General features: G+C 38.6%; 1 protein-coding gene and 1 pseudogene across 2 annotated transcripts in view; both read left to right on the forward strand.

Annotated features, from left to right (window-relative positions):
• LOC132155211 (low-density lipoprotein receptor-related protein 8-like) overlaps window positions 1-25,741 on the forward strand; it is an 86,723-nt gene that overhangs the window by 40,028 nt on the left and 20,954 nt on the right. For both annotated transcript variants that reach the window (XM_059564074.1, XM_059564075.1), the window contains exons 5-8: window positions 12,941-13,333; window positions 20,729-20,851; window positions 21,273-21,395; window positions 24,190-24,309. In XM_059564074.1, coding sequence (XP_059420057.1) covers window positions 12,941-13,333; window positions 20,729-20,851; window positions 21,273-21,395; window positions 24,190-24,309 — 759 coding nt within the window. The remainder of the gene's footprint in view (window positions 1-12,940; window positions 13,334-20,728; window positions 20,852-21,272; window positions 21,396-24,189; window positions 24,310-25,741) is intronic.
• LOC132155441 (5S ribosomal RNA) lies at window positions 1,830-1,946 on the forward strand (annotated as a pseudogene).

The following is a 25,741-nucleotide window of genomic DNA, read 5'->3' on the forward strand; positions in this document are numbered from 1 at the left end:
AAAAAGCCATATACAAATAGGATGGTTTGAGGATGAGTAAATCATGGGTAATTTTCATTTTTGGGTGAACTCTCCCTTTAATGAGTGTTAAGCAATCTGATCCACAAATGTGTGCTGTTTATTTATTTGTTTATTTGGATCCCCATTAGACACTTCCAAAGTAGTGGCTATTCTTCCTGGGGTCAATAAAACATACAAAGTCAATAAAACATACAAACCCTAAAATTCATTCAAAACATAAAAATCAACAATTTACTGTATATTGTGCCATTAAATATTCCCTTAAAGATTTTTGAAACCTCTTTTTGCTTAAAATAAAAAAATATGTAATGTCTGATGGCAAATCATTACATATTTTCATTCCTCTATACATTACAGTCCGTTGCTTTGGAATAGTTTTTGAAGCAGGAAGCAAAAAAACATCCTTTGTTGCATGCCTGGTGTTAAAATTATGCGTTCATAAATGTCCTTGCACAATAAAAAAAATAAAATAAATAAAAAAAGATGAAGATCATTGGTAAAAATAGAAAATAACAATGGTCCTAAACAGCTTCCCTGAGGCATGCCACATTGCAACTCTTTCACTTCGAAATAACTTACATTATACAATACACATTGTCTCCTATTAGATGGATAACTTTTAAACCTGTGCAATAAGGCGTTAAATACTGTAAGTACATTAATAACATTTCAGTTCCAGCAATAATTTATAATTCATTACATCAAAAGCTGAACTAAAATCTAACAATACTACTAAGTTATTGTTATCAATCTGTGCTAAGCAATCATCTGTCATTTGTGTTAATGCAGTTCCCATTGAATGTCCTTCCCGACATGCATGCTGAAAATCAGAGAATAAATTATTCTCCTTAAAGAAGAATTGAATTTGCTCACAGACTATCCTTTCAAATACTTGCCTCTGTGTAATGGATATTAAAGTTGTTTAAGCAAGGAAACGCTGTCTCACTGCTGTTCCATAAGCGCCACCTGCTATCAGAGAGTGAATTTGCATTTTCATTTAGTCCATCTGCTGTTTTGGTTTCATGGAAATGTTTTACGTTGTAAAGTTTCACAAAACTATAGTCTCACCATTCTTTTTTGCATAAATTTTCGAAATTATACAATCTAATTTAGATTAAAAGCTGCTCATGCTGCATGTGTGCAGCATCTTAGATTGTTATTGTGATTATATATAATGGCTTTATAATTTTATAATTTATAATTAATTTTAAATGGAAAAGCCTCAAAATGTCAATTTAGTTTTGTTATTTGACACATTTAAATTTCACAAAGAAATGTGTAACATTTTGTCTAAGCAATCATTAAAGGACATCTTTTCTTTTTATAATTTGTCTTTCAAATATAAATAAAAAATTATGAGTAAATCATATCATGAAACCAGTATCCTGAATTGTATCACATCGTGAGTTGAGTGAATCATTTGAGGGCAGTCGTGGCCTAACGATTAGAGTGTTGGACTTGCAATCCAACACAAGTTCGAGTCCTGGGCCGGCAGGAATTGTAGGTGGGGGGAGTGAATGTACAGTTCTCTCTCCACCTTCAATACCACGACTGAGGTGCCCTTGAGCAAGGCACCGAACCCCTAACTGCTCCCCGGGCGCCGCAGCATAAATGGCTGCCCACTGCTCCGGGTGTGTGTTCACTGCTGTGTGTGTGTGCACTTTGGATGGGTTAAAAGCAGAGCACAAATTCCGAGTATGGGTTACCATACTTGGCTGTATATCACGTCACTTTTCATTACATCCGTAAGAATAAGACATTAATATGTGCTTTATAAGTACTAATAAACAGCCAATATGCTAGTAATAGCCGGCAGCCATATCACCCTGGAGCCCAAGACCGGTTTCCCACTGAAGCTAAGCAGGGCTGAGCCTGGTCAGTACCTGGATGGGAGACCTCCTGGGAAAACTAGGTTGCTGCTGGAAGAAGTGCTAGTGAGGCCAGCAGGGGGTGCTCACCCTGTGGTCTGTGTGGGTCCTAGCGCCCCAGTGTAGTGATGGGGACACTATACTGTCAATAAGCACCATCCTTCGGATGAGACATTAAACCGAGGTCCTGACTCTCTGTGGTCATTAAAAATCCCAGGATGTCTTTCGAAAAGAGTAGAGGTGTGACCTCAGCATCCTGGCTAAATTCGCCCATTGGCCTCTGACCATCATTGCCTCCTAACAATCCCCATGTCTGCTGATTGGCTTCATCACTCTTGTCTCCTCTCCACCAGTAAACTGGTGTGTGGTTGGCATTCTGGCGCAATATGGCTGCCATTGCATCTTCCAGGTGGAGATGAGGAGATACCCCCTGACTATGTAAAGCGCTTTGAGTGCCTAGAAAAATGTAACTTTCTGGTCAACGTATCCCCGCCTCTGCTTAATTAATTTCATCCCCGGTGGGGATAAATTTATCCCCCCCTCAAAGATCAGTGCTACTACACTAGTGGTGAGACGGATCAAAAAAAAATCACGGATCCGTGGTTTGATTAAAGTCAATTTTATTTTAAAATGCGCTACTTTGGCTTGCTCTGCCTCTCTGTAGCCTTGCTCAATGTCAATGTCAATCTGATTGGTTACACCTCACGAGTAATAGCCTATCAACACTTGCGAGACGGTTGAAGCCGGTCCGCTGGGCAGTGGAGTTGCTAACTTGGCGACTGTTTGGGCAATCATTATTTAGTCTCTGAGACTCTCTGGTGCTGCCGTACGAGCGCGAGGTCTCTGTTTCCCAGCGCAAGCCTCTCTCTCTGCTTCTGCTGTGTTCAGCGAGCGCAGAGAGGAGCAGCACTTTCAGGTAAAAAAAAAAAAAAAAAAAAGATATTCTTTTGTTTCTAACTCTATTTTACAAGCGTATAGCCGACATCAGTCACATCACAACCACTGACTTTATCGTATGTGTATTTGATTTCATTAGTGCAGATTAATGTTTGAGAGCTGGTTATGTAGTCTTAATGGACCGCGTTTCAGTCATTATAATATTCATTCCTTTGTCTGACAACAGAAACATTAAAATATTGTAATAAAAACAGTTTTATTGAGAATTAAATTATATGGCTAAATTAAATTAAAGTATGTAAGCATAGGGAGGCAGTACAATACGACGCACTTACGTCATAAATATGCTAATTAGCGCATGACGTCATCTAGTTCATGTTCTCATGATTTATTTTTATGAATTAAAATGTTTCAAAACAATCCCCCCCTCTGTTTTTTTCACAAATCGCACTCTGTATATATATATATAAATAAAAAAATAAATAATATAAATAAATTTAAATTAAATAATATAAGTAAATAAATTTATAAATAAAAATTTAATAAATACATTTATCAGACGCTTTTATCCAGAGCGACTTACAGTGCATTCAGGCTGTCAATTTTTACATATCATGTTTTCCCGGGGATTTGAACCCCCAACCTTGCGCTTGATAAGGCAGTGCTCTACCAATTGAGCTACAATATGCATTTAAATTAATACTTTATTACTTTTTTAAGTAGCTTTGGTGTCCAGGAACTATTTGCTACTGTATATTAAACTTAAACTGAATGCTAATTTGCTAAATGCCTTTATACTTAAGTAGTAGCAGAGCATGTCCTTGACATCCTATGCCAAGGTGTCCTTGATAAATTGCCTTGGTTACTGATGTCAGTGGCAGCGCTAATTCATGTGTCATGATCATTAAATGTTTGAACACTTCTGCTGGGAGGTTCTTGAGCTCTGCTTATTAAACATGGTTGTTTTACCTCGTCCAATCAGACATCCTCACAGACCCCCACTGTAAATCCCGCTGTGAAATTTTAAGATGCTATGAAAACTGACTCTTTCTCTAGCTTCCCCTTCCCTTCCTCTTTGTAATATTATCTCTTCAGTGTCTGTCTTCACGGCATCTCACTCTCCATCAGTTTACCCCAATCTCTCTCTATCTTTTAATTCTGACGGTTAAAATCATAGACTGTATAAAAACATGGACGTAGTGTCCGTGACGTCACCCGTAGACTCCTGAAGTGTGTTTTTGAAGCTTAAATTGTGCAGAGCGAGCCGTCGCCATCTTGGCAGTGCGTCAACGCGCGACTCTCCCGGACAATCGAAAATGGGCAAAAAGGCGGGAGCTACTGTTGCTGAAGCCACACCCGCCTAGAGCGACAGCACTGTCAGCAGCGACAAACCACCTGTCACTAAAGTGGCTACGCCCTTAATTGTGCAGAACTTTAAGTCTTAATATAATTTAAACGGATGAGTTATAAAAAAATGTCACCCCCTCACAGTTGTCATGAAGGGCAAAATTAGCTATATAGACCAAAATCATTTTTTGCACCAGGCTGTAAACATGTTTTTTCTGCTGTAAAGTTGGCCATTTTAACATGGGGAGTCTATGGGATTGACTCCCTTTTACAGCCAGCTTCAAGCGGCCAGTCGATGAATTACAGTTTTAGTCACTTCCTTGTTGTTTTCACGAGAGAGAGCGGGAGGTTGGCACTCGGTTAAAATAAAGAATAGTTTTGAAGGTGAAAAATATGATCATTTTGAGCTACTCACACATAATAATGATAAGACAATTTAAAAAAAATACTAAATGAAATATAATGTATGTACTATACAAAATCTCTCTCTCTCTCTGTCTATGTATATATATAGACTGTCTAAAATGTGGTAACGCTTTACAATAAGGTTTCATTTGTTAACATTTGTTAACATGAACTTACAGTACATTAAAAAAACACATCTAAAGCATTTATAACTTTTTCATTTGCTAATGCATTATTAAAATTATAAAAAAACATTATTTTTAAAAACTGAAATATATAGATTTTTGTTTGTTAACGACAACCTTATCTATAAAATGTTACCATAAAATGTTATATATCTAAATTTGTATAATATAATAACTGTTATATTTTTATATTATGAAAAATCTAAATAACTGTAGAAAATGTGAAAAAATATCATGAGTTATTTTAATAATACATTACAGTCAAGCCTTTATTTAAATGGCCTTTCCAGAAATTACATAACAGTAGTTTATTTTATTTTCTTGGGTTATCTTTAGTTTACATAATTACATTTTTCCTATCTGTCTGTGTTTTAATTAATTAGACTAGTTCATTTCTGATTATGATCTGGTCTTTTTAAAGGACAAAGATTTCCTTATTGCTAGTCTAGATCTGTTAATTGTAATTAACCTGCAGGTCACTTCTGATGACACACTCTAAATATTTAAGGCAAATTAGTTAAAAACGCATCACTGTATTTTTAAAGAAAGGCCATTTAAATGTTTAAAGTTTGCTTGTATAATTAACTTGAAAAGGTGCCATGGATTTTATTTCATATATATTTGTTTAAAAACGAATTAAAACCCAAACTAATGTTCCAGATCCTTTCTGTTATATTGTCAGCCCATCTGAAACATTAAAATCTCATGCAAACTCGCAAGATATAAATCACAATGTTAATTGCCCTATTAAGAGCAAATGAAATACTCCTCAAGCATTTTTCACTCTGGGGGTATGATAATTCACGGTTGTTTAAAGGCTTGGCGAAACACAAAGCCTAATTAATCATAATGCATCTTCTACAAGCAGTCATTTTGGACGGTTGGTATGGTTGTATGTTTTCCAAATGATTTTTATCAATCAGAATTTTTTTCAGCCATCCTCATCAACGGCACAAGTCTTGGCATCACTGAGCCATTCTTTCTTTATATAGAGGTAATCATGATACTATTTTCATCAAGCTATAAACCAAGAGACCAGACAATCTCTTACCGCTCAGACTCTTGATCGGTACATCTGTGCCAATGTCACAGTATTGAGCCAGGACAACCGGAGCCCTGGCTCGAAATGATATTTCACCTGGGCCCTGATGATAATTGATTTCCTGCCTTGCTCTGCCAGGTCTGTGCAGTGTAATACACCTCTAATTATCCCCTGCTGAAGGCCTCATAACTTGAATTCACTGCCATGATGATCAGACAGGATATGTCTCATCTCAGTGAATGCATATGTTACTCAGTACTGCATTTGTTAAATTTCCTGTTGTTTTGACCTCTAGTGCCATAGAATGAAGGTAAAAGATAATTTACCAGCATCCAAAATATCCAGTATAGTTTGATTCAACATTAATGTTCTTGGCAGATGCTTTCGCATAAAGGCTGAAAGGAAATTGCATACTTTAATAATCCACAGTTGTTAATGTTTACCATTTTGTCTGACTGTAGGCCTATGGAGGGCCTCTAAAGACGATATTCTCTCCAAGTATTTTTTGGGGTGGTGAGGTAGTATGGGTCAATCCGTAGTGGCCGGGCCGAGTGGCAAAGCCAAGGACACAGAGGCTGTCCAGCCATGGTCTCCTGAGTTCCCTACTCCTCCATGGCCTCCTGAACTGTCTGATCTGCCATGGCCTCCTGAGTTCTCCAATCTGCCATGGCTCCCCAAACTCTCTGCTCCGCCATGGCTTCGTAGTCTGCCTTCTCTGCCATGGCGCCCCAAACTACCTGCTCAGCCATGGCTCCCAGAGCTCCCCGCTCCGCCATGGCCCCTGAGCTCACTGTGCTACCATCCCACGCTTGTCATGTTGTGGGATGCTCCTTCCTGGAGGGGGTAGTAATGTCAGACTCTGTTCCTTGTTTTGTGGGTGTTTTGCTCCCCATGTGTTTCCATGACTATATTTGGTCCTTCGCTTTCCTGGCCTTATTTGTTTCAGGTGTCCCCTTTTCAGTTCTGTTCATCCCAGTTGCCTCTTGTCATCCCATTATCATGTAATTTGTATAAATTATGTGTACTCCTGGTCTCCTCATTCCTCACTCCGCGCTCCCACATCGTATTGAAACATGACAATTACACAATATGTTACCACATTAATAATTATGGCAATAAAAGATTTAATAAAAAACTGTTTTAAAATCTTACCAGTATGTTAGTTGTCTTATAATCATAACAGTGTACAAAACAATTACCACACATTGTGTAGGAGGTGCAGTTCCCAGACATATTCATTGATCAATTCATTGATCAAAAACACAATATGCTGGAACAGTGTTTCTTTCCTCAGATCCCTCCTAATCATCAGTGTTAGCAAGCAGTGGGTAACTTATTGAAGTCAGTCTCTCTTTGGCATGTGGTTAATCGAGTCTTCCCTGTATTGAATTATGCATGATTCTCCTGAGCAGGTTTGATTTTCAGCCCATCTAGAAGCTCAAATTGCTCATCATGTAAAATCACATGCAACATGCTGCTCAGCATTTCAAATCTGGCTATGTGCTATGCTAATTACTGTTTACTGACAAACATCAGTGTTCAGCTTCTGTACCTGATCTATTAACTGTTCAAAAACACACCGGATATACTAGAATACTCTTGTACTTCTCATTGCATTCTGCATAGTGTACACTAAATACTGCTTATTGTACACTAAAGTTCAAAATGTTTGGGTTTAGATATTTTCAAAGGAGAAGTATTTGAGTTTATTTTGAAAAGTACAGTCATGCAATTATATTTTAATCTAAAATAGACATATTTCAATTTATTCCCCATGATGGCAAACCTGAATTTTCAGTGTCAAATGAGCCTTCAGAAATTATTCTAATATAGGCAAGGCAAGTTTATTTATATACTGCATTTCATACACAATGGTAATTCATAGTGAAACATTTATTATTATTATTATTATTATTATTAATATGTGCTGCTTGATATTTTTGAGAAGACTATGATATTCTTTTTCAGGATAATTTGGTAAATAGAAAGTTTTCAAACTGCATTTTTGTTTGACATTATAAATGTCTTTACGGTCACTTTTGATCAATTTTATACATCCTTACTAAATAAAAATCAGCAAGTATTAATAACTAATAATTAATAAATAGTAAATCATTTTAAAATATTTGAACAAACAGTAGTGTATTATTGAAAATAGCATGCAACAATAGACATTTCAAACAGTAATAAATGCTACATTATTGTCACAACAATTTGGTTCATTCATCAGACAGGAAATGGAAGGTCAAGTGCAAAGCATTGTGCAATACAGTATTTTAAACAACATGGTTATTGTATACTGAAAATTTTGGAAAATGTAGTAGCTCATCCAATTATTACATGCAAGGTTTCATTGCACAAAGTATACATACAGTATTATATAATGGAACAAGTCTAGCAGTATGCTAGCTTGCTACTCTAAAGTCTACTAATAAAGTCATGCTCTAATTTGACAGCATACAGTGTAAGGCATGCCAGAGCTTGTATATATAAACTTTATATAAACTGAATATTCCTTCTTTCATATAACCTGGTGCTTTGATTTCGCAATGATCTATGAAAAATAAAACCTGAAAATGTATGCTTGCTATTTTGTTTTTGCATTATTGTTGCATTATTTATATATATATATATATATATATATATATATATATATATATATATATATATATATATATATATATATTTTTTTTTTTTTTTTTTTTTTTTGTAGGAAAGAGGATCGAATGTTTATACTAATCTTTAGTTTAAAACTAAAGGACTTAATGTTTGCAGGTGACTAAACTGTTGCATGGGATTACTAAAATATGTTTGGCCCTGCTATTGTGTACAATTGTGTCCAAGAGAATAAAAGTTTGTCTGTCGCCAGGTATATATATATATATATATATATATATATATATAACACACACACACACACACACACACACACACACACACACACAACACATTGACCTTAGTGAATTGTGTGTTCAGAGGCTTTCAGCAGGCACTAGTCCAGTGTAATATGGGTGGACTGGTCCATCATACCTCTCTCTCTCCCCCAGGCTGGCCATGGCCCACAGCTTCACCATTACTAAGCTGGGTACTGGGTCAAACTGGCTTCACTCCAACATTAACCACTACTGAGTCTCCTAGAAGCACTGCTGACTGGGTTGCAGCTCAAAGCTATAAAAAAAATTAATGCAGACCAATCTTTCACTCAGATTCCAAATCTCTGCCAAGCTAATTCATCAAGTTTTTCTTGCCTTTTCACCTTAAATATCTAGAATATTAACCATTTTGAGTGCCTCATTTAAACTGATTGATTTTTTTTCCGCTCCAAGTGTTACTTCAAAGTAATTTCAGCTCAGAAAATTTGTAATTGTTCCATAAGATTTCACACACAGAAGCAGTAGTAGTAATAAAAAAAATTTAAAAAATAAAATGATATAATAAAATATCATAAATATAATGTAACAAAACATAATTTATTTTATTTATATTAACAGATAAGAGACAAAATATGTAAAATAAATAATTAAAATAATGATAATAATAATTCCAATAGGAAGTATATATTTTCCAGGTAGCATTTTACACATTTATTTATTATTTTTAATCCAGTGAAGATGCATTAATTTAATTATAATAATTACCAAAAAAAAAAAAAAAAACCTTTCATGTTCAAATAAATGCTGTTCCTTTGTTCTGAACTTCCTATTCATCAAAAAAAAAAAAATTATCTTGAATAATAACTGAATGTTGTTATTTCACAAAAAATATTAAGCAACACAACTGTTTTCAATATTGATAATAATAAACACTTTATGAGCACCAAATACAAACACATTGATTTGGTGATTTCCCAAAGATCATGTTCCAAAAGATCATGAGACACTGAAAACTATAGTAATTAAGATGAAAATTTAACATACAATTTAAATGATGGCAGTAGTCTTCCACAAGCAACTGAAACATTGCGTTCAGATCTGACGTCATTCTGCAATGGAAAGTGCTGTATACATCAGACAGTCAGTTTACTATGGACAGAATTACTGGCCTGGATGTTTCCTTTCATCAAATATAAAATCAGTTTTAGATTGTTTAACTTTGACATTAATGACAGATTGCAAATTAACTGTATGTCACAATACGCACACACAAACAGGTGATCCAAAAGCAGTGTTTATTTGGGTAAATCCAGAATCATAGGTCATCATATCCATCATAATCATAGCCAGACAAAGGTCAAAATCCAGGTAATCAGTCCAAAACAAGAAACACAAACATTAACCAGGGAACACGAAAAAGCAGGGTGACATTACAGAAGGACTCCATGACAATGACAGATACAAACAGGGTTTATATAGACAGGTGCAAACAATGTGAGTGGGAACAGCTGTGTGCAATGAAGTGATTAGTCCAGATAAAGGCTTGTGTGAAATGCCGTACAGAAGTGGGGTGGCGATATGGGGAAGGGAGACCTCTAGTGGACACCCAGGGATACACAGACCAGACACTGTGACATTACCCCCCCCCCCCCCCCCCTCTAAGGAGCAGCTTCCCGATGCTCCTCTAAAAACACAAAAAAACAAACCAAAGAGACCAGGAGGGAGGTGTAATGGTGGAGGATCAGGGGGTGGGACGGAGGGCCAGGTCCATGAAGGGGAACAGGGACAGTAAGTGAAAAGACAACAAAATCAAAACAAAGAGACCAGGAGGGAGGTGGAATGGTGGAGGATCAGGGTGAGGGATGGAGGGCCAGATCCATAGAGGGGAACAGGGATAGGAAGTGATGGCTTAGCAGATCGCCAGGGTGGATCAGACAGTTCAGGGGGCCAGGGCGGATCAGAAAGTTCAGGGGGCCAGGGCAGTGCCGACAGAGCAGGAATCCAGGGCGGAGTAGGTGGAACTTGAGCCCACCAGGGCGGCGCAGGTGGAACTGGAGCCCACCACAGCCGAGCAGACGGGACCGAAGCCCACCAGGGCAGAGCAGAGGACCACCAAAGCCATGCAGATGAGACAGAAGCCCACCAGGGCGGAGCAGAGGACCACCACAGTCGAGCAGACGAGAAAGAAGTGCACCTGGGCGGAGCAGGGGACCACCACAGCCAAGCAGACAAGACAGGAGCCCACCAGGGCGGAGCAGAGGACCACCACAGCCAAGCAGATGAGACAGAAGCCCACCAGGGCGGAGCAGAGGACCACCACAGCCGTGCAGATGAGACAGAAGCCCACCAGGGTGGCGCAGAGGACCACCACAGCCGAGCAGACGAGACAGAAGCCCACCAGGGCAGAGCAGAGGACCACCACAGCCGAGCAGACGGCACAGGAGAGCATGTCTGGTCAGGTAGGACTGAAATAGAGACCATGAACAGGTTAATGGCCGCCTCCGTGGCCGTGATGAGAGGGTAGATGGTCTCTGAAGGTTCTGCATTAGTTGCGCCACCTCTGGAGGTTCCACAGCCATAACAGTCTCCTTGACAGCAATACAACAGGCTGAGAGAACATTGCTGGGTGCAAAAGACAGGATGTGACGAGGCTCTGGAAGTTCAGCAGAGACGTGACCAGGCTCTGGATGATCTGTTGTAATATGACGAAGGTCTGGAAGATCTACTGAGATGTCATGAAGCTCTGGAAGAACGGTAGTGATTTGACTGGGCTCATAAAGACCAACTGTGACTTGACCCTGTTCACGGAGATCAACGGTGACTTGACTTGACTCGTGGGGTTTAACTGTGCTTTTACTTGACTCATGGGTGTTAATGGTGACTTGACCTGACTCTGGACGGTCAATGGTGACTTGACCTGACTCTGGACTGTCAAAGGTGACCTGACTCCACTCTGGAAAGTCGCTGAGCTGGCTCATGACTCTCTGCGAAGTCATGTTTAGCCAGTCTGACATTTTCAAGCGTTTTCCTTCTGTAATGATGAGACAGAGACGTTCAGATCCATGTGCAGAACTTTAATGATGAGAATGGTCAGACATGCAATGATCAGTAACGGCATCAGGTATGTAGGGATAACCAGAATCGATGAAATGTAGTTCGGGTGTGGTGCAACAGATGAGAGGTGCTAGAGTCCAAGTGACATCTGGTGGTTGATGTGGAATGGTCCTGATTGGAGTGCCCTCTACTGAAGTTCATGGGCACTCCATCTAATGATCGTGACACATACAATGTTTTTTTTTTTATTTATTTATTTTTGGCTATTGCTAAAAATATACCCCAGCGACTTAAGACTGGTTTTTTGGTCCAGGGTCACATATAATACGGATTTTTTTTTATCCTAAAGTCCAAGGTCCCAACAATACAGCAAACAGTAATGTGTGTTTTTTTTTTTTTTAGAATTTTAATATATTTTAAAATGTAATTAATTCCTAATGATAAAGCTAAATTTTCAGCATCATTACTTCAATCTTCAGTGTCACATGATCGTTCAGAAATAATTCCAATATGATTTGCTGCTCAAAAAAACATTTCTTATTATTTTTTTAATGAAGAAAACAGTTGCTCTGCTTAATTTTTTTTTTTTTTTTTTTTTTAAATTAAACTTTTTTTTTTTTCATAAAGTTAAAAAGAATAGCATTTATTTGAAATAAAAAATCTGTAACCTTTGTAACATAATAAATGGCTGGCCCTTGATGACCTATGATTTGGCCCACCATGCCATATCTCAAACACACATACACACAAAGGAAAAACAAAAATGATTGAAGCTTATTTATTAATATTATTATTATTAAAAGGACATTAATTGAATTAAAAAATAATGTTTTTTTTTTAATATTAACACATTATAATATAAGGAAACACTTTTGGCCCACAGCACTTAATCGAGTTTGTTTTTGGCCTATTGAATTAAATATTTTAGTCACCTGTTATTCCTTAGTTTAAAAAAGACTCTGGTAGTAGCTAATTAATTCATGAATAAGTGTTTTTTTGGTAATCATTCCTATATTGTGCAATATATTATTAATAATCTATAACATTTCAATTTCAAAACATTTTAAATGATATGGATGTTGAATTCAAAATCACCTTTCTGTTACAATCTTGATAAAATATATATTATTTGCACACTCTGAAAGAGCTACCACTATGCAGGAAGTGTGGCTGATTGTTACACTTCATTCAGACAATCTCATCTCTAATTGGGCATTTCTTCATCAAGTCTGTGTTTTTTATCCTCAGATGGCAGGTCCTGCTCAGCGGGGGAGTTCCAGTGTCGTAACCGTAAATGTTTAGCACCGGTCTACGTGTGTGATGGTGATGATGACTGTGGAGATGGCAGCGATGAGGAGAAGTGCTCTCCACCAACCTGTGGGCCACACGAGTTTCGCTGTAACAGCTCCGAGTGTGTGCCACAGCCCTGGACCTGTGACGGCGACCCTGACTGCTCTGATGGCTCAGATGAATGGGCGGGGCGATGTGGGGGCAGGTCTGGACGTCTGGCCCCGCCCCCTACCCGGAGACTGCAGTGCGGTGCCGCAGAATTTCATTGCGGCAGTGGAGAGTGTGTGAAACTGGCCTGGAGGTGCGACAGGGACCCTGACTGCAAAGACAAGTCAGATGAGGCGGACTGCCGTGAGTGTGCACTTACTTATTATATACTTCCTATTACTTGAGTCCTTGGATCTCACTGTACAACTTTGACCCTAATTTGATAATAACTACTTTATATAAAAAATAGTAACACTTTATTTAAAGGACCAGTTCTCACTATTAACATGGTAATAAGAAATTACTTATAGTGAAAATTGGATTCCAAAAAAGCATTACGAAAATATTTTAATTTGTTTTAGTTTTTTTTTCTTCTGGAAGAATCTATTTTTTTTTGCAATAACTATAAATCATAAAGCTATAAATGATTTTAAGCTTTCCCTGGGAATCCAACACATGACCTTGACATTGCTAGCGCCATGCTCTATGTTCACAAGATGTGAAAAAAATCAAAACCAGTGAAAAATGAAATTAAATAAAAAATTTCAGGGGCCCAAAAAGGCAAGTAACAGCAGACCTGAAAATCTACTGTCCAACACAGTATTCAAAGACGTGAACTGCTGCCTTTAACTCTGTATATGGCATGGAGGTCTCGTTCAAAAAGCTAGCTATCTGCATATTGAAACATCGCGCTGGATGATAGTTTCAGAATCAGACAATGCATATCGAACTGCTTGTGTGTTTTCTTTTCAGCTTTTTTTGAGCTGGCAGACACGCCAGGAACCTAGTGTGAGAAAAGTGAAAAATTCACCCAACTTCCACTTTAAAGCACTTGTTTTATTTCACTGGTATCTAAAATGGTGGTGTCGTAAGTCTTCTTTATTAGAAGACAAGCTGACATGGGTCAAAAACTAAATTTAAAAATTTGAACCTCTGGCCTGATGGACTGACTGTGTGTAGGACGTTCTATTTCAAGATTCAAGATTCAAGATTTTTATTCATCAAAATTCACGATTATTTAGAGAATGCAGAACCAGCAGTGAAATGTAAGTCAGGTCTGCTCCATAGACAGTGCAATTATAAAAGAATACAACAAAGAGGAAAATATACATAAATATAGGTATAAAAGAATGAAATAAGTAAACAATAAAAATAGAGGAATAAAATATAAAATAAAATGTATACCTGTATATTTATGAGAAATTATCTTTCATAACAGTAGCATTTAATAGGATGTGTAAGAATGTGGATTGGTTTTGTAACATGCTTGTGTGTATTTTCTTGTGTTTGTGCATCAGCCCTCCGTTTGCCTCTTTGTAGATTGCATGGTTCATCTTTCTTTCTCTTGTTGGTGCACACAAAGCAAATACTCCCAGGGATTGTGCATGAAGGTGCTCGGCATCTCCACCTCATTTGTGGAAATATCTTTGCAGGATACTCAGCAGGAGTTCTCATTGTGAGGACCATACGACCTCAACAATGTTTCTGAAGGGCACGCCGCTCTCATATTCGCTCTCATATGCTTCGATGGGAATTAAATTCCCTTAGATACTGTCAGGTTTTGCCAGAGATGGAAGGCGACGGTTCACAGCAGATAGTTTTTTCTGACTGCCTGCCATTCATTATCTATTCCACCCACACAAAGACAATTCATATTATTGAAGCCATTATTGCCACGTGACTCAAGGCATTTGTTGTGGAGACACACTTTAATTTAGTTTGACAGTAATGGCAGCACACACACCATTGTTCTGTGACGTCATAGAACAATGATAGGTTTTTCATGCACTTTTGCAGTTTGTTTTGATAAGTGTTTGTGTACTCATGTAGAGTACAGTCTTTGTTCTGATCTTCCAGTGCACTTATAATATAGAAAGCCCATCCTGGGGTTAAATGGGCTGTTCAACGGCAGAGTGCTGAGGCTTATTAATGTAGAGAAAACATTTATCTTTGTGCCGCATCATAATGAAAAAAAAAAGACTTCGAATTGAGCTAAAGGGGAAGCATGTATCCTTCACTGCCTGATAGGACAGTTTGTGGAAAGAAATTTTAATTATTTATATTGAAGGGACAGGAAATTATGGCATTGCTCTCATTGTTCTAAACCCATAAGACTTTCTTTCATTTTCGAAAAACAAAGATATTTTTTTGACAGATTTTTGTTCCTTCAGTGAAATTCCATGCACTCAAAACATTGCTTCAGAAAGTTCATACAGACATAGTAAACATAAAACATATGAATCAAGCAGTACATATTTGATGTGCTCTATGCATGTACATTTATCAATGTTTATGTGTGAATAAAAGCCTTAATTACATCTGTTCATCATATAAAATGATCATGTCTTTTCAGAAGAATTGGATTAAACTACTTAATTCATATGGATTATTTTGCAATGTGTTTTTGGACTTTTTGCTTGAATTTTTTTGTGGAATGGACTGTCAATAAAGGAACAAAAATCTCTGATTTTGTAAAAAAAAAAAAAAATTATAATAATTAAAGATAAATTAATTTTTTGAAGCTACACAAAAGTAAATAATGACATTCATTTTTGGTTGAAATAATCCTTCATTTAAGAATTAAATACTTTTTGCTTTTTTTTTTTTTTTGCTTTTTAAAATAATAATTTCTACTGAGATATATGCTTTGGTATCATTAAATATTTGCTTGGAGCCCGAGTCTGCGCAGAAGCAATTCATTTGGACCCCAAATCAGTGCAGTAGTTGCAAATGAACTATGAGAATGAGAATGCACTATAATAAAGATAAACTAGCTGCAAAGTCCAAGTCTGCGCAGTAGTGATTCATTTGGAGGCCAAGTCTGCGCAGTAGTGATGCTTTTGGAGCCCGAGTCTGCGCAGAAGTGATTCTTTTGGAGCCCGAGTCTGCATAGTAGTGATTCATTTGGAGCCCAAGTCTGCGCAATAGTGATTCATTTGGAGCCTGAGTCTGCGCATTAGTGATTCTTTTGGAGCCCGAGTCTCCACAGTAGTGATTCATTTGGAGCCAGAGTCTGCGCAGTAGTGATTCATTTGGAGCTAGAGTCTGCGCAGTAGTGATTCATTTGGAGCCAGAGTCTGCGCAGTAGTGATTCATTTGGAGCCAGAGTCTGCGCAGTAGTGATTCATTTAGAGCCAGAGTCTGCGCAGTAGTGATTCATTTGGAGCCCAAGTCTGCGCAGTAGTGATTCATTTGGAGCCCGAGTCTGCGCAGTAGTGATTCATTTGGAGCCTGAGTCTGCGCAATAGTGATTCTTTTGGAGCCCGAGTCTCCGCAGTAGTGATTCATTTGGAGCCAGAGTCTCCACAGTAGTGATTCATTTGGAGACCGAGTCTCCACAGTAGTGATTCATTTGGAGACCGAGTCTCCACAGTAGTGATTCATTTGGAGACCGAGTCTCCGCAGTAGTGATTCATTTGGAGCCAGAGTCTCCACAGTAGTGATTCATTTGGAGACCGAGTCTCCACAGAAGTGATTCATTTGGAGCCAGAGTCTCCGCAGTAGTGATTCTTTTGGAGCCCGAGTCTCCACAGTAGTGATTCATTTGGAGACCGAGTCTCCACAGTAGTGATTCATTTGGAGCCAGAGTCTCCGCAGTAGTGATTCATTTGGAGCCAGAGTCTGTGCAGTTGTGATTCATTTGGAGCCAGAGTCTGTGCAGTTGTGATTCATTTGGAGCCAGAGTCTGTGCAGTTGTGATTCATTTGGAGCCAGAGTCTGCGCAGTAGTGATTCATTTGGAGCCCGAGTCTGTGCAGTAGTGATTCATTTGGAGCCAGAGTCTGCGCAGTAGTGATTCATTTGGAGCCCGAGTTAAACGAGATAAACATCCATGCACTCAAAACATTGCTTCAGAAAGTTCATACAGACATAGTAAACATAAAACATATGAATCAAGCAGTACATATTTGATGTGCTCTATGCATGTACATTTATCAATGTTTATGTGTGAATAAAAGCCTTAATTACATCTGTTCATCATATAAAATGATCATGTCTTTTCAGAAGAATTGGATTAAACTACTTAATTCATATGGATTATTTTGCAATGTGTTTTTGGACTTTTTGCTTGAATTTTTTTGTGGAATGGACTGTCAATAAAGGAACAAAAATCTCTGATTTTGTAAAAAAAAAAAAAATTATAATAATTAAAGATAAATTAATTTTTTGAAGCTACACAAAAGTAAATAATGACATTCATTTTTGGTTGAAATAATCCTTCATTTAAGAATTAAATACTTTTTGCTTTTTTTTTTTTTGCTTTTTAAAATAATAATTTCTACTGAGATATATGCTTTGGTATCATTAAATATTTGCTTGGAGCCTGAGTCTGCGCAGAAGCAATTCATTTGGACCCCAAATCAGTGCAGTAGTTGCAAATGAACTATGATAATGAGAATGCACTATAATAAAGATAAACTAGCTGCAAAGTCCAAGTCTGCGCAGTAGTGATTCATTTGGAGGCCAAGTCTGCGCAGTAGTGATGCTTTTGGAGCCCGAGTCTGCGCAGAAGTGATTCTTTTGGAGCCCGAGTCTGCATAGTAGTGATTCATTTGGAGCCCAAGTCTGCGCAATAGTGATTCATTTGGAGCCTGAGTCTGCGCATTAGTGATTCTTTTGGAGCCCGAGTCTCCACAGTAGTGATTCATTTGGAGCCAGAGTCTGCGCAGTAGTGATTCATTTGGAGCCAGAGTCTGCGCAGTAGTAATTCATTTGGAGCCAGAGTCTGCGCAGTAGTGATTCATTTGGAGCCCGAGTCTGCGCAGTAGTGATTCATTTGGAGCCCGAGTCTGCGCAATAGTGATTCTTTTGGAGCCCGAGTCTCCGCAGTAGTGATTCATTTGGAGCCAGAGTCTCCACAGTAGTGATTCTTTTGGAGCCAGAGTCTCCACAGTAGTGATTCATTTGGAGACCGAGTCTCCACAGTAGTGATTCATTTGGAGACCGAGTCTCCACAGTAGTGATTCATTTGGAGCCAGAGTCTCCACAGTAGTGATTCATTTGGAGCCAGAGTCTCCACAGTAGTGATTCATTTGGAGACCGAGTCTCCACAGAAGTGATTCATTTGGAGCCAGAGTCTCCGCAGTAGTGATTCTTTTGGAGCCCGAGTCTCCACAGTAGTGATTCATTTGGAGACCGAGTCTCCACAGTAGTGATTCATTTGGAGCCAGAGTCTCCGCAGTAGTGATTCATTTGGAGCCCGAGTCTGTGCAGTAGTGATTCATTTGGAGCCAGAGTCTGCGCAGTAGTGATTCATTTGGAGCCCGAGTCTGTGCAGTAGTGAGTCATTTGGAGCCAGAGTCTGCACCGTTTCCGCCACTGAATAAAAAATTTAAAAGGTAATTACGACTGGCCATTATGACTTTATTCTCAGAATTATATGATACATACTCGCAATTATGACTTTTTTTCTCAGAATTTTAAGATATGAACTTGCAATTCTGAGAAATTAAGTGATATAAAGTCAGAATTGTGGGATATACAAAACTCGCAATTGCAAGAAATAAAGTCAGAATTGCGAGATAAAAAGTCACAATTACCTTTTCATTTTTATTCAGTGGCGGTAACGTTTTTTTTTTAATTATTCTTTAGCCATTTTAAAATTGCAGATATATCGACCACAAATCACTATTCTACATCAATGCATTTCCACTTCTATTGCACAGTATACCTCTTACCGCCCAACCCTAGTTACAATATTGCACAAGGTGGTTTGTTTCGATTTTGCAATTTCATTTCAACTACATCAGCAATGACTTTGATGCGCACCAGAAATCAGTTTTGTCAAAATGCTGTCACATCCTCTTAAAATCTCTAGGACACACCCTTTTCTGGAAGCTGGGAAAATTCAGATTTCACATCACTGCTGTCATACTCATTCCCCAGGCGCTTCTGACAAAATGGAGCTGCCACAAGGTGTTTGTTATCCAGCATAGCAGACTAAGAAGAGCGGCTTTGGTAAACAACAAGATCCCAGGAGTATAAAGCGACCTTAAAATCTTGAGAGTCATGGGAGAAAGACATGTGCTCAGTAGAGGGCCTGATTTTAATTATGATGCATTCTTGTACTTAACTTCTGTTGGCAAGATAAGCTCAATGGGTTTTGTTTTACACCTGCTGCCTCTTTCTTCATTCCCACCATCAGGTAACACATCCAGCTCAATTATGATGTCACTTTGCCCAGACCAGAGGGAAAACGGGTGAGCAGAGTGGCACGTGCGTTACTAGGCAACCGTCAGGTGTATGTCCTTGAGCATCTTAAAGCCCTTGAAATAGAGGGAGTATACAGTACATCCATCACAGACTGCTCTATATAATCACATTAATCCCTCGTTCTTATGCAGCATTTCAGGAGGTTTTACTTTGAACTTCATAATGGCCAATATTGTTCATGTTCTCAGATGTGTTTGTGTAATTAAGCTGCAGTTGTTCAAAAGCAGCTTTCCAGAAACAATAAAGAGGAACATTTTAGCGTTAGATCACATTTGTGTGACTTTACAAGTACCACACAAACTTTGAGATCAGGTTACAGCAAGCACGGAATGCTCATTTACTGTATGTGTGTGTGTGTGTGTGTGTGTGTGTGTGTGTGTTGTAACCTTCACACACAAGCTGAGAGAGTTAGCTCTGGGGTTCAAAGTAAATCATTCACCAGGCCGAACTGTCACTGGAGCAAACTTAAAGTTCTTTATTTGTCATAAAGCAGGGCTCAGGGTTCAGGGTTCTTTGTTCCCTTTTATGTGATTACTAGTTGGGCCCAACAGCCTGCAGCTGAGGCTGCCTGTCAGAGGGGAATGCTGCACACCTGTGTTAGAGCTGTCCTTGGTCCTGAACACCACTGTTTCACCCAGACCTTGTGTTCTCTGATGGTGCTCTCCATGGTGCTGCAGGTGGCTGTGCTGCGTTGTGATGGACTGTTTCCTTCTGGCCACCACAGAGTGTGTGTGTGTGTGTGTGTGCGTGCGTGTGTGCGTTTTGTGATGTTGTGAGTTCCCTGATTGTCCTGAAGAGTTAAACTGTCTGCCAATCTTTAGGAAAATCCTCCAGGTCCCGCAAATGTTTTGGTTATCTATCTTTTCACACAGAAGACAACTAAGGGACTCATATGCTATTACAAAACTATTATTACAGCTGTTAAAAAATGCAAAAAAATTTTTTTTTACTGATGCTATAGAGGGAAACACAATGCATTAAGTGCCAAGGTGTACATTTTTCTAATTTTGTTTAAATATTCAATTTTTTCAGAAGCAGACCACCTTTCATAATAAAGAGAAAACACATATCATAGAAATCTGCAAAAAAAAAAAATCTATCGTCATTTATTCGGAAAATAACAATGTGGATATAAAATGTGTCATTTTTACCTTTTTTAATGAATTACACGCAACAACAAAAAAGACAAGATAAGTATTCCTAGGAGTGTTTACCAATTATGAAGCTCCAATGCATGTTCCCTACAGATAAAATATCATGAAGGTCTGTTTGGAGTCTGTGTGTCAGTATTTGGCTGATGTCTGTGCTGTGTTTGGCTCATCTGCAGCTCTGCTCACATGCCGGCCTGATGAGTTCCAGTGTGGAGACGGATCCTGCATTCATGGCATCAAACAGTGCAACAAAATACATGACTGCCTCGACAAAAGCGACGAGGCTGGCTGTGTCAATGGTACATCCTGGCATGTGTGTGTATGTGTGGGAACTTCTTTACACTAATCTTTTGTGCTGCTTATTCAGCAGGGTGAAATGAGATTGGTTCCGGCCTTTAATATGAAACCCTTCAAAGTTTAATGATTGCAGACCTGTCTGTCCATAGCAGAAGCATGTCCTACTGTTTCTAAGCAGTAATAAGCTTTCATGTGTCGAAATAAATTGGCCAATCCTTTTGAAAGTGGCTTTTATATGGAAGACATACAGAGACTTTACCTAAATGGCCCACGTCTGCTAAATCACCAGTCTGTATCTGTGCACAAAAGACCTCTGAATATTTGTGCTAATGTGTGAGGAAACAAAGCTAAACTTAAAAAAAAAAAAATCAGCTGCCATCTGCTCTGTAAGCATCATCATTTTTTTTCCCTCTAATGCTTTAGCCACAAAGTGTGAAGGACCTCTGAAGTTCCTCTGCAGGAATGGGGAATGCATAGATGGGAGCAAGGTGTGTGACAATGTGAAGGACTGCAAGGATCGCTCAGATGAACCCAAGAAAGAGTGCAGTAAGAAAACTATTTGTTGACATACTGGAAGAGCAGAGAGCTGCAAACGGAATGTGTATAGTTTAGTTCAGATTATTTGGTCTTAAAAGAATTTTAGAAATCTAGAGTTTACATTGAAATCTTTGACTTTTGATTGCACATCTAAGACATTTTAAGTTCTCTTCTGAGAATATTCTGAAATTAGAAAATTATAAAGTGCATGTGCGAAAAGTGGAATGGGTAACTTTAAAAAAAAAAAAAAAAACACAGCCACTAATCTTATCCTTTAAAATTCATATTTAATAATCCAAATGTCATATCTGAGCATTTTTCCCTTGAAAATAATTTATTCCTGTTTTAAAATGACTTGAATGCAACTCATTAAAAATATGTTAGTAATTAAATAAAAATTACTATTTGTTTTATTATTGTTTCTCATTTCTATTAAATGCTGAACATGGTCCACAAAAATGATGGAAATTATACAAATGTAAAAATGAAGTTATTTCTGTGCATGTTCCCAAATGCACGTTGAAAACGACACGCAGAAATTGACTTCATGTGGAGCAACATTTACTGCTCCTCACAAAGTCTAAAAACCACTCTCTGTAAGAACCAGTTGAAACATTGAGAGATCTTCTGCTAAATCCCATTTATTATTGCTCACACTTAAGGCCCTTTCACACGGATGTGGCAGTCGCGAGTATCTAGTCGTTTTCAATAAGATACATGGAGAATTACAGAATTACGTGTAAAATGTCAGTTAACTGTGTCTGACATGAAAACTACTGTAAAGCGAATAACACGTATACAAAAGTTCCAATATGTTTTATTTATTTAGCTTTTAGTGCATATAAATATGATGTTGTTTGCAACTATGGCAACATCTGCCCGAGACTGTGTTGACAACAGCGCCTCTTCTGCACAAATCAGTTCTACTATGAGAGAAATCGGCGAACACGCAACAATTTCACCGCTTGCTGCATCCTGTATGAAAGGGCCTTTAGTGTTAGAGATTTGAAACCAGACATGAATGATAAATCAAATCATGCTGCTTACTGAGGAGAGGTGAATTAATATTTTTGTGTGTTGGACTTTTGACTTAGTCCAGTATAAAATCACATTTTTAGCGACTACATAGCAACATGCTAAAAATGCCAAATCAAATAGGTTACGTAGGAAGTTGCTGGAGCACCACTGAAAGTGCACCGTAATGGCAGAGAAAACAAGATTTTTTTTTTTATTCTTTCTTACTTCCATATATCCCAGCACTATCTGGGGCAGAGCTGAGGGATCGCCATCTTCTCAGACAATCCATTAGCGTCAAAGAGGAATGAAGACCTGCAGTGGTTGTTCTAGAGGCGTGTGTGTGTGTGTGTGTGTGTGTGTGTGTGTGTTTCCTCACCAAACCTGCATCCTTATCCTCTTCCCTCAAATGCCACGTTCACTCACGTGGCGTAATAATCACCGTCTCCAGAGAAAGTGCTCACAACTCCATCTTAATGCCCTCAGTGTATTCTCCTTTAATCCCCCATCCTCTGACATATGGCTGGCTCTGTGCGACGCGGCTCTGCCCCAAATTGTTCACTTCCATGGATTTTGTCAGGATCCCAGCACCTACTAATGAATGCAGAGAGCTGGAGAGAACACCTGGTTCACAAATGCTACCTTGTGAGAAAGCACCAAAGAAAGAGAAAGCACATTGTTGCTCGTTTCTGGCCCACATAGCCATCTCCATTTTGCCTCATTAAATTGTTTTCTGCAGAATGCTCAATATGTCTTTCTGCTCACTCAAGCTTACAGACACAATATGTTCCTTGGATGCAACTGCAAACAATGTAACGTTAATTTCAACATGCTAAGTCACAAGATGGTTCAGTGCCTGAAAGTTTTAACGTCGTCTCGAAGCTTTCTCAATAATATCACACACACTCGCATGTGTTTTTAAAACAGACCCTAGGGAATGTAAATGAGGCCTGAAGATGGTAATTGTGTTGGTTTGTTATTGCTCAATTATAGACAGCCTCTCTCACTCACGTAGATGAAGAATTACATTTTTCTTTGCCAGATGAAGGAAAAAGCTCATGGCTCATGTTTTCCAGTACAAGGCAGCGACAACAATATTAAACATGTGGAGCAAATAGAAATGAAATGTAGTTTAAATTTATATAAAGAGTGTTTTTTTCCCTCTCTTAAGTGGTACTTAAGTAATTAGTAAGTATTTTTAGTAAACATTTAAATGTATTTAAAATATATTTAATATCATTGTTATTGTTGTGTGATTAAATATTTGTAATGTAATTCTATGTGCAATGTAATTCTTTTAAAATATATTAATTTCAATTGTAATATTGAATAAAGCACTACAGTTAAAATTACATTATTAAAACATGATTATTTCAAATGTACTTTTAAAAGTGCACCCAAGTCATGAAAGATTACTTGTTTAAACAGCATTTTATTTTGTTATCAATATATTATCTGCAAGTTCAGTTTTAAAAAAAGTACACTTTTAACATTTGAGGAACCCTTGTCGTCATTTGTAAGTCGCTTGGGATAAAAGCGTCTGCTAAATGACTAAATGTAAATGTAAACATAAGTGCATATTCAATACAATTAAATGCACTTTTATTTTTTTATTTTACAAGGGATAAGCTGTTTTGCTTTAATACAAGGGAAACCTGCTTTTGTCAACATCAATTGTGCATTAAATTGATATTTCTATTGTCAAAAAACATCACTTATTTCCAGATTTATGGAGGCCACTGTACCGTTCAAAATCTACATTTTAAACCATCTCTTCTCTATTTTGTAGGTTTGAATGAATGTTTGCTTAACAATGGAGGCTGCTCACACATCTGTGTGGATCGTCCCATTGGATACGAGTGCCAGTGTCCTGCTGGCTATAAGCTCCTGGACAAGAGGACATGTGGAGGTCAGGCCTGGGTCAATGATGAGATGCTTTTGACAGTAGTAAAGTAAAGCTGATTTAAATGATTTTTATACTGTGTAAGAACATAGGCCTTCAGCTTGTAGGCACTGTGTTCTGTTCATGTACTAAACAGCTCAATCAAAACACATGGATAACACAAGGTACAAATGACTTAAATGTTAAACTAAGATCTCACAATAATACCGTCTTGGTTACGTATGGTAACCCTCATTGCCTGAAGAAGGGAACGGAGAGGACACGTTTGTGACAGACTAATTGGGATATCGCTTCGATGCACATTGACATGCAGTTATTGCATCCAGCTGTTGCTGATCACAATGTGAGTATAAGAAGGCAGCAGGTGCAAAGCATACATGGTTTTCGCTGAGGAGCCGAGCCCGTGACCCGGCCGCTCACTGGTGGTACATCAGCCGTGGCGATGGGACCTGACGTCTCCGTTCCCTCCTTCAGGGAATGAGGGTTACCATATGTGAACGTGACAGATGTCACGTCTGTGACAGACGAATTGGGATTCCCTACCAAAGCGGCATGGATGCTGCCCCTTCCAGTGCCCTGTGCAAGCCGCCTGCACCCCTTTGTGGTGTAGGCCTGGGCTTGCAAGAAGTACTTCCATTCACCATTGTCGAAGCACTACCCACTCAGTGAGATTGGATAACATTCCTGAAGGTGGTCTTGGGTAGCAAATAGACATATGCACATCCATTTAGGTGCATATGGAAAATTGGAGGTGATTAAAACCTTCTTGGAAAATGGCAGAAGTCTGCCGGGGAAACACAAGCTCTAAGGCTATATACCGTGGACTTTACACAAATGGGATCCACTTAGGTCTCTCATATGGAATCCAGCCTTCTACCAGTTCTTAAGGATTCAGCAAGTGAAGGCCTGGCACCAGACGCTTTGCCACGTCTGGCTGCCGAGGGAATGGAGAAGCTCGACAGGGTCTTCGATCCCGAGACTGTGCTAATATAAGCCAATTGTCGAGATGGTTGAGGATGCAAACACCCTACTCTCTGAGGGAAACAAGAGCCACCTTCATGACTTTCGTGAAGACACAGGGCAACAGGGACAGCCTGAAGGGCAGGATCCTGTTCTAATATGCCCGTCCTTTGAACACAAACTGCAAAAATGGTTTGTGTCATGGAAGGATCGACAAATTAATGTACTCATTCTTCAGGTCGTTTGCTGCGAACCAATCTCGGGGATGGAGGCACTCGAAGATGGGTTTCTGCATCAACATCATTAACAATAACGATGCAGGGCCCGGTTCAAGACTCGCAGGTCCAAGATTGGCCGTATTCCCCCCGCCTATCTTGGGTACAATAAAATAAGGTCTGTAAAACCCCATCCTCATATGTTTGTTAAATTCAAGTTTTTTTCTTAAAGGAACGACTAAGCGGCCAGATGCAGGAAGCGG

This window comes from Carassius carassius, chromosome 12, assembly GCF_963082965.1.
Source record: "Carassius carassius chromosome 12, fCarCar2.1, whole genome shotgun sequence".
NCBI classification, from domain to species: Eukaryota; Metazoa; Chordata; class Actinopteri; order Cypriniformes; family Cyprinidae; genus Carassius; species Carassius carassius.